The 10723-nt window shown below is 33.4% G+C and overlaps 1 protein-coding gene across 1 annotated transcript; it reads right to left on the bottom strand.

Moving 5' to 3' along the window:
- Positions 1-5625: 5625 nt before the first annotated feature.
- Triagg1_10988 (uncharacterized protein) lies at positions 5626-10116 on the bottom strand (the record flags this gene model as incomplete). Its single annotated transcript, XM_062895120.1, has 10 exons — positions 5626-6087; positions 6155-6451; positions 6514-7170; positions 7655-7674; positions 7721-8380; positions 8461-8831; positions 8886-9106; positions 9219-9280; positions 9470-9938; positions 9997-10116. 10 exons carry the CDS (start codon positions 10114-10116, stop codon positions 5626-5628), a joined length of 3339 nt encoding a protein of 1112 aa, XP_062750057.1.
- Positions 10117-10723: the final 607 nt, after the last annotated feature.

A 10723-nucleotide genomic window follows, 5' to 3' on the forward strand; every position in this document is an offset into this window, starting at 1 on the left:
AAGTAATAGCTATAACCTAACCTTAACCTAAGTAAAATAGCTAAGTAAATAGCTAAATTTATAATTAATTAAATTATAGATTTATAATTAAAAGCTTTAAAAAAGAAAAGACTAAAGCTAAGTAAGGCAAAGTATAAGCTAAACTAGCTAAAGGGTATTAAAAACCCTAAGCTAGGCAAAGGGATTAAGAAAATTATTAAAAAAGCTAATAAAGTAACTAATTAAAGGCTATTACTATATATAAAGGCTTTTTTACAACTGGTTCCTTTTAGGCAGTTTATTTTTTATACTTAGGAGAGTAATTAATATATATATATTATAACTCTTAAATTAATAAAAAAAAAATTAATAATAATAATAATATAAATATAAATAAAAATAAAAATAAAAAAATAATTTTAATTATTATAAATATAAAGAAAAATAATTATAATTATAATAATAAAAGTAATAATACTAAAATAAATATATTTAAAAATAATTATAATTATAATTATATAACTAAAGTTAAAAGTAAAAAAAAGTTACTTAGGCCTTATATAAAATTTATAATAATTTATTATTTTTAATAATTTATATTATAGTTAATTATATACTAAATTAACTAAGGGTTATATTAAGGGTTTACTAAAGTTTATTAAAATATAAGTTAAGTATAAGTAAAAAAAAAAACTTACTTTAAAAAGTTATATTATATATATAGCTTATATATACTTTATAAAAGTATTAAAGGCTAAATTAATAAATATAAATATATTAAATTATATTAAGTTAATAATAAAATTATTTTTAATTAAAAAGTTAATATATATAAAGTAAGTATAAATAAAAATTATATAAATAATAATTAAAACTTTTTTAAAAATTTAATTAAGTTATATAAAAGTAAAAAATAATTTTATTTTATTATTTTTTATAAAATTATTATTTTTTATTATAAATATAATAATATAATTTTTTTTAGCCTTAATATTAACTTAAAGCTTATATAAAGTATAATATAATTATAACTTAATTATAAAAAGTTTATTTGATTATAAATAAGTATAATATTAAATATAATAAGTAATATATTTTATATTTACTTTAAAAATATATTAAATTTAATTATTAAAAATAATTAAAAAGTTAATATATTATTTATAAAAATATATAAGAATAATTAAAAATATAAAAAATTTATTTTTAAAATTTTTTTTAATTAAATATATATTAATAATATACTTAAATAAAGTAAAGCTAAATATTATAAAAAATTAATTAATTTTAAAATAAAACTATAATAATATATTAATAAAATAAATTAAGTATAATAAAAAAGTTAATATAAGTTAAATTAAATTAATTAATATAAGTAATAATAATAAAATTTTAGTAAGTAAAATAAATATTAAGTTTATATAAAAATTTATAATAAGTAAAAAAAGCTTATATAAAGCTTATATATAAAAAAGTAAAAGTATATAAAAAATTTAATAATACTTATATAAAAAAATAAATTTTTTTACTAAAACCTTACTTAAGTATAAATTAATATAATAAAGCTTTATAAAAAATATATATAATAAAAATAAAATAATTTATATATATATATATATTATAATATTTATAAAAATTATATTTAAATAAAGTAATAATTTAATATTTTATTTATATAATAATATAAAATATTATACTTAAATTATAAAAAAAAATTAACTTAAATATATTTAAAAAAAATAATATAAAAAAAATATATTATAAATTTAGGCTATACTTAAATTAATATTTACTTAATTTTAAATTAAATTTAAATTAAACTTAGATTAATAATAACCTTAATTTCTAAGGCCTTTTACTAAGGGTTTAACTTAAACTTAAGATAACTCTAAGGAATAATTAGTTAAGTATTTATTAAAGTATAATTTATATATACTTAGTATATTTTTTTTTCCTTAAGAATAATAATTTTATTTATTTAAATACTTATTTATAGTTACTATAAGGCTAGTTTATTATATTTATATATAAAAGAGATTATTTTTTATAATTTAATAAAATAATTAATTTATTTAATTTAATTAAGTTATTAAATTATAAATTATAAACTTTAAGTTAATTATATTATATTTAAACTTTATTATTTAAGCTTATATATATTTAAGTTTAGCCTTAAACTTTAATTAATAATTATATTTTATAATTCTTTTCCTTAAGTATAAAAAATAAATTACTTAAAAAAATTAATTATAAAAAAACTTTTATATTACTTTATTTACTTTTTTTATAATTTTCTTATTTTTTTTACTTAAGGTTTTTAATACTTTTTAGTTAATTTAACTTATATTTTACTTTACTTAACTTTAGTTTTTTTTTAAAGTTTTTAATTATAAATTTATAATTTTATTAATAATAAATTTAATTATTTACTTAGTTATTTTATTATTAACGTTAAGTTATAGTTATTACTTAGGAGCTTTTATAATAATTATTTCTCTTAATTTTAAATATTATAAAAAAAGTATTAAAGTATATAATTTTATTAAATAATTTTTTATATTATATATATAATTTATTTTTAAGAATTATTATTACTTTTTATAACTTAATAAATTAAACTAAATATATATAAATATAAAAGCCTAAATAAAAAAGTTTAAATATAATATAAGTTTTAAAATTATAATTTATAATTTAATAATTTAAGTAAATAAAATAAAATTATTTTATTAATTCTATTATAAAAGGAATATATAATATATATTAATATATTTTCTTAAAATTAATTTAAGTTTAATCTTAAACCTTAATTAATTATATTTTATAATTTAAATTATAAATTAATTTTAGATTTTAAACTAAAAGTTAAAATATAATTTTTCTTAACTTAATTATTATAACTTTACTAAACCTTTTAATAATAAATATAATTTTTATATTATATAACTTAAATTTTAAATTAAAAACTAAAATATAACTTTTTTTTAATTTAATTATTATAATTTTACTAAATTTCTTAATAATAAATATACTTTTTATAATAATTACTTTAATTTTAGTTCTTAGGTAATTTTTTTATAAAGTAAAATATAAGCTAAATTAAGTAAAGTAAAATATAATTAAATAAACTAAAAAATATTAAAAACTTTAAATTAAGTAAAGGAATTAAAAAAATTATTTAAAAAGTTTATAAAGTAATTAATTAAAAGTTATTATATATAAAGGTTTTTTATAATTAATTTTTTTAAGTAATTTTTTTTTATATTTAAAAGAGTTATATATTTATATATTTATTATTTATAATATAATTATAGAAATTAATAATTAATTAATATATATTATATAATTATTTAGGGTTTAAATATAATAATAAAAGTTACATATTTACACTAAAGAAACAAGGCGCTAAGTAAATACTATAATTTTTATATAATAATTACATAATACACCACTGACAGTAGCTATAGTAGACTGGTTCATGCATTAGTAGCACCGAACTGGGATGTCACTGGAATAGATAATGGTTCCTTGACGGGTACTTATGGGGCACACGCGTGCAATCAACGAGCTTGGTTCTACAAAAGATTTGCCTAGAAGGTCATGCTCCCCAAGTCATTAACTCATCTCAGCAGGCGTGTTTTGTTTTGTTTCGATGCTGGTCACTGTTCCTTCGAATACTCTAGTCTAAAAGCCATCAATATGTTACGGGCTGGATGACCCTTGCCAAGGCCGCACGACGTTGAACGCAGTAAATGCGTTGGCAAATCGCGTCATACTAAACACCATTGCCTTTCTATCCTTCACAACGCATCTCAATGGCATCACTCGTGTTCCAGCTCCCAGATGAGATGATTCTGGCCCCTCTACTTCGCCAATTTCCTGGTAGAGAAGGCCAAATACGCTCACTGGCCTCTTTACTTCACGTATGCCCATTCCAGCTCCTGCAACAAGAGCAAGAGCGAGAGACCTATGGCTAACATCCTATAATCAACTAGACAGATGCCGCACCCTGTCGGAACCTTGTAATTCACGGCTCCGAAGCAACAGGGAAATCCAGCGTCACGAAGCAATTACTCGTACAGCTGTCCCATAACAGCAAAGCAGTGCCTAATCAGGCTCCTGCCCTCGTTCACGCAACAATTAATGTAGCTCGATGCATATCTGGACGTCATTTCTTCGAGAGCATCATTTCTGTAGTGACCAATGCACTAAGAGCATGGAGCGGGAATGGTGATGGCGAGGTTGGATCACAACGATGTGAAACACTGGCACAGCTTGCTGCATCTTTGGGTGCCATATTTGATGAGCATCAGTTGAAGGATGGATTGACGCATTTCATTTTGGTGTTAGATGGAATGGACAAGCAAAGGGACCCCCCACCAACCCTGATGCCAGCATTGGCGAGATTATGCGAAACCGTGAGTCAATCAAGCTTTGTGATTTTAGAAGAAACCCCCATGCGAGTATCTGCTAACAAAAAGCCTGTAGATTCCGTGCCTCACATGCATTTTCATCGTTACGACTCCGCCAGCTGGGTTTCTTCGATCTTGTCCAACTTCATATCTCTACTTCCCGCCATATACCAAATCTGAGTTAATCCAGATCCTATCACTGGATCCTCCACCCCCTATCTCCAGGGTGACTTCAACAGCAGAAAAAGAGATACGTGAAGACCCAGAAGTGGCAAATCTGTGGACCAGATTTTGCGCTGCGGTTCATGATTCTTTGGCTCAATCTGCCGGACGGTCCTTACCTTCTTTCAAGAACAGCTGTCACACTCTTTGGCCTCGTTTTGTAGCCCCCATTTTAGCTGACACTTACACTCCTCAACAATTCTCAAAACTTCTCATTGCGGCGAGACCTTTCTTCCAGGACGAGGCATTTCTAAATCCCAAGATTGTGTCGTCTCAAACTACAGAATCCGGCATGAGCATTGATAAAAGCCGGCAACCTGTAACTAGAGGCTTTACCTTTACATCCTCGTCATCAACTACACCAACTTCACAGCCTCTAGCAGGATTAACCGCCTTGCTACCGACTACCGCGAGAGTGCTTTTGCTCTCAGCGTATCTTGCTTCTCACAATGCTGTCCGACACGATATCAGCCTATTCTCTACTTCTTTCAATGGTCGCAAGCGCCGACGTCCGGGTCCCAACGCTATTCGAGCAAACAATCGGAATAAGCAGCGTAAAATATCCCGTAAATTACTTGGAGCGCATGCCTTTATTCTAGAGCGGCTGTTGGCAATCTTTGAAGCAGTGAGAATAGAGTGGATCGACTCTGCAGCCGTCTTGCCAGGCCCAGATGGCGACATTGGTATGGCTCTAGCCACTTTAGCCAGCCTGAGGCTTCTTATACGAATTGGCACAGGAGACATTATGGATAGATCCGGTAAGTGGAGGATTAATGTCGGATGGGAAGTCATACGAGGCATAGGGAGAGGTATTGGGATAAATATTGAAGAGTGGCTCATAGAGTAAGGAAGAAAGTATTCCAGCACCTTATCTGCGTAGGTCTTCACCTCTCGAAGGCTAAATCATTTCTATACGGCAAAAGTATGGATGCAAGCCAATACCTCAGTAAGAGGGGGAATGGAAGTTGCCCACAACAAGCTGATTTTTTTCCTGATTCAAAATAGATATACTCTAATTTTCGGTAGCTAGTCGTAACTCATCCTCAAGTCGACAAAGGTAAAATTCTCTCGCAGCAGACGGCAGCTGCTGCAAGCTTTTCGCAATCCGGGCAATAGCTTGCCTTCCTTTCTCATATGCCTCAAGGTCCTTGTTACCATACACATCTCGACCAGGAGAGTAATGATCTTTCTGTCCCAGGTCACGGAAGAAAACATTGACTGCAGTACTCATGTCGGTTATCGGAGCAGCTGTGTGGAGCCAGAGAGCCGGCAATAGTAAAATATCTCCCGGATGGATTACAGCTTCCTGGGGGTGTGTTGCCCGGAGTGAAGATGCAGAAGTTTCTAACGCTTGAAAAACGTTCACGCTTGAGCTAGAGGCACCGGGGGCGAAAGACAGGTGCTTCACGTCACTGGGAGGAAACAAAATCATTTTCCTAACCCCGGCCACCTGCGCATAGACATTTGCCATAACCTGTATGAGGTATCCCGTTAGCCCAAAGGCATGTGATAGCGAGTTAGCAAATTGCAGATGAACTTACATCGTAATGTAGCCACATATTCGCCCGTCCTGATAATCTCAAGACAGAGCTGAACAAGTGATCTTTGATATACGCCATTTCTGGTGGCAGGGTGAAATCTCCTGCCAAATGTGGGAAATCCTCTTCTAGCTTGGCTGGCAGTTCAGACGGCTTATCTCGAGACAAAGCTCGTAGATAAACCCGGGCTCCAGATTGCAGCTTGCTCATGATGCTCCCAAACGTGTCTGTCACATATGAAAAATTCTTGCTGTTAAAGTCCAACACTCCCGTGTCTTCATGAGACTCGTGTATCACAAACTAAGGTAGTTAGGTTGTTCACTCGTTTTCAGACCTTGGATTTGGAATATATGTCAGCTTACCTTTTCATTTGCGCCAATTTGACATACAAGGAAGTCAGGGGTCCATTTCTGTTGGCACTCTCCGATAGTACAACTCTTGAAAATGACCGGTTTCCCTTGACCAACAATCCTTTGGAACTGTTCGGCTGACTCAAGTTGTATTCGGGGTACTGTAGTTAGAGACGCCCTCTGATCTTGATTGTCCAGGTGATTTGCACCCCCTGGACTTGGATTTGTGGAAGTAGCCGAAAACTTTCGGCATCCAATAAGATCAACGGTAGAATGAGACAAACTGTATAGTCGCGAAGTAGAATCAGTAGCCTTCAAAACATGGTCAGGCAACCGGATTTTGTAAATATTCGTCTCCCAAAACGTCCCCATCGAGAAGCATGTCGCCCCCCCACCAAACACCAGAAGAGAAGACCCATCTTGCACAATTGAGGAGCCAATCATGAACGGCATGGGCTCATCATTTTGAGGGGTGGACAAATTTTCAACTTCAAACCCTTCTGTAGAAGTGGTAACGACGGTAATCGTCTGGCCATGTAGGCACGGATCCGCTCCCATACCACCGCATATAATCACAGACGATCCTAAATGAACAGTTTGAGCACCAAAGGAAGAGATGAGCCGACTGTTGGAGCTGCTGGTTGTGATGGGGGAAAAGGAAATGGTTGGCTAGCAAACATGTTAGTTATAAAGAAGAAGAAGAAGAAGAAGAAGAAGAAGAAGAAGAAGAAGAAGAAGAAGAGGCACTCGGTCTTTGGGTAACATGCAGCTCACAATCTGGGGGTGTCAATGCAAACGGTGAGCAAAATGGTGATGAAGCATACCTCAGGATTGTAGACGTTTATTTCCCACATATACTGCTTAGTAGCAAAACGTCCCTCTTGGGAAATCCCTCCAACTAATATGCCACGAAATACTCCTGGGGTGCTTGGCGCGGAGATGGAATTGCAAACGATTGAGCCAAAGCAGGAATCAGGAGCAGGTCCCAGAACGGAACATTTTTGCCAACAAGCTCTTTGTGGGTTGAAAAGGAAAAATTCGTCTGAGAGCTGTGATGAGCTTTTCTTGCCACCAAATATTAGTAGAAGAGATGAATTCCCTAGTCGAAGAGCGGAATGCCGAAATAAGGGAACGGGCAATTGCGGCATCGTACGCCAACGCGGATCAGTACCCCTTTCAAAGAGCCAGCAGTCCGATAGGGCACAGGAGGGCGACGTACGACCACCAACCAGCATAATTCCATATTCTCCTAGGTCTGTCAGTGTAAAGCACATGCGAGCAGGTGGTCCCGAAGGGTGTAACTGCGGCGGTGTCCCATGCTGCCCATCAAGTGAGAAGATATCATAAGTAGATTCTCTGCTGTTGAGACTCATCCCTAGCAAATTAAGAGCATATCGCTGCCCAAGTCCATTGCTTAGAATCATGCTATTTCCAAACCGTCGCCTTGTAGATTTCTTCGTGGATTCACCTATTATTTCGACGCTCAAGCCTGCGAACGTCTTCGCACTCTCTCTGGCGGCCAAGGTAGACGTTTGAGGCAATGAGCCTTGGCTACAGTCAGTGGATGCATGAAGGATGGAGTAATGGCGGGCAAATAGGATAAACTCTTCCCACTCGTCAAAGGGTTCGATGTTGTCAAGGCCAGTTCGTTCTGAGTCGCTCACAAACTCCTCGCTTGACCATGCTTGCCATAGATCCTTTATTTCGACACGATGCCACCCGCGGTCCTGGAACCGAATGGCTTGGCTCTCAATTGTTGGATACTGCTCAACAGAGCGCAGAGGAGTACCCAGCTTAACAAAATGACCAAGCATCTGCTGAGCAAAAGGATGCCTTCCTCCATAAGGTAGAATTTGTTCCAGGAGGCAGAAGTTATTTTCTAGTTAACAATCAGCATTATGTCTACTCTCGTAGGATAAGGCAAGTCATTATTGTGAAATTGGAAGTGCTTAGACAAACCTCGACCAACAGTGCTTCCCCACTGGATTAGAGAGTCGGCAGATTGAGTGTCCATATAGGTAATTGACACTTCTGCCACGAACAGGATGGCACACTCAGGAAGGTTGATAACTGATTCCAAAGTCATACGCAACCTGTCAAGCTGTCGAAGGTCGCAGCCAATCTGGCAATATTTATGGCTGCGCAGCAGTAGGTCGTCTTTGTCTTCATCACCGAGGGTGAAGTCATTCCCCAGAAGGCTTCGCAGCTCTGGAGTTTGTAAAACTATAGCTCGCTTCTTCTTCATGAGGTCAGGATAATCCACATCAACGAAGAGGACATCGCTGCCTAGGTTATCATAACGAGCATGGCATTGCCATGGTAAGACATCACTTGAGTATGTTAGCTATTGCAGGCAAACGAAGCATATACATGCAAACACTTACCTGCCACAACCAAGATTGATGATGACCTTTTCCCCTTCCGTCTCTTTAGTGAGAAATTTGTACACTATGGTATCAATTGCCCGAAGACGCAGCCAATAGCCTCTATTGATTAGGGGGGCTCTCCTTTGAAACTTTGGAACAAAGTAGCGGAAGAAAGGGGTTTCCTTCGAGTGATACAGACGCTCAACACTGCGTTTCGAGGTAATGCTGCTGGTGTTTGTCTGCTATGAAATTAGTACCAATCTCATCAACGCCTGGCGGAAGTCAAAAATGAAATATTGCAATCAAGAAATAATATTTTGTCAAAGCCCTATCGTTCATATGTACACGTACCCCCATAACCAAATCGTCCAAGGTCAGCGACCCAGGAGATCCTTCTTGCTTGGCCATCATGACTATACGTGAATTTGAAACATAATTCAGGCTACCCTGAGTGAGAAGAACTACGAGGTAGGTAGGGGCCTTTTTTTTTCGATACTGTGTAGCACTCGTCCAATACTAGCGGGGGGGGGGGGTATCAGAGTAGTATTATTTTAGTAGCATCTTAAAAAAACGGGCTATCTCTGCTAGTGCAATTTGCTGACTGGTTGAAGCATTGATCAAGTTGAAGAGCGACTGCGAGTCAACTAAGTGTTTTGCAATAGTGGAATCTGGTTGGCAAAACGTTCGGACACGCATATTACGCGCATTCATCTTCATCTCATTGAGCAGAAGCGCAATCTCGGTAGTGTTGCCTTGTCGACGACCATGGAAGCTAAAGTCATTGATATGAAGACTGACAAGCTCCAGCTGTGTCTCTAAATCATATCTGAAGCCGATTACTTTGTGGTGACCTTTTTGATGCCATTCATCCGATACCTTTTTGAGATTGTCAGGGGAGAGATGGCCCTTGTCCAGCTCTTCAGTGACGTATATATTTAGAGCCGTTGTAAGGTTGAACTCGAGCTCGCAGTATAAAAGGCTTTGCTCTCTGGGATCCAGTGAACTTGCAGCATGTGTACCCACTGTTCCCCTTGCAACTGGCCGAGTTCGTCGGGTTTGATGTAGCTCAGACTAGCCACCATCAGCCAAGTTCGTTCTTCAGCGCCGTCCAATGAAGTTAGCCACTTACCACATCCTTGGCGATCTTTCTGATGCCATCTAAGATCCGCGTCTTCTTTTGGGGCGATTGCTTATTCTTATCGTACAGGGTCTGCTCTGTGGACTCGAGCCACCCATGCTGCCCAATCATGGTTTTCTCACCCTTCCTTTCTGTTGGAAAGTCATCGCCTCGGAAATATAAGGCAAGGGGAGAAAATAAATCAGTTCCAACGCCCCTGTGAGACATAACGAACAGGGGAATGCCAGTTGTTACTATTGCTTTTGGATAAATTAAATAGTATAGCTTGGTAGGTTGGTAGCTTAGGAGTTTAGTATTTAGTTACTTTAGTATTTAGTTACTTTGTGAAGTAAATAATGGGAATAGTTAAAGAGGAAATTTACTTTAGTAATATAATTTAATTATTTAAATAGTATTTTTATAATAAAATTTAAAGTAAATTAAAAGTAATTAAAAATGATTTTTTTATAAATATTATTATAAAAATTTTTAAAATAAATATATAAAAATAGAATAATAAAATAATTTCTCTTAAGTAAAAAAAAAATAAATTACTTAAGAACTAAAATTAAAATAATTATTATTAAACTTTTATTTAGTAATTATTAATTAATTTTATTATTTATATTTTGTTTTTTATAATTAATTTAAGTTATTTTTTTTACTTTATTTATTTTTTAAACTTTAGTAAACCTTTTTTATAATATTAATAATATTAAAGTTATAAGTTTTTATAATA

Source organism: Trichoderma aggressivum (assembly GCF_033847375.1).
Source record: "Trichoderma aggressivum f. europaeum strain CBS 100526 chromosome Unknown scaffold_109, whole genome shotgun sequence".
In the NCBI taxonomy this organism is placed as follows: domain Eukaryota; kingdom Fungi; phylum Ascomycota; class Sordariomycetes; order Hypocreales; family Hypocreaceae; genus Trichoderma; species Trichoderma aggressivum.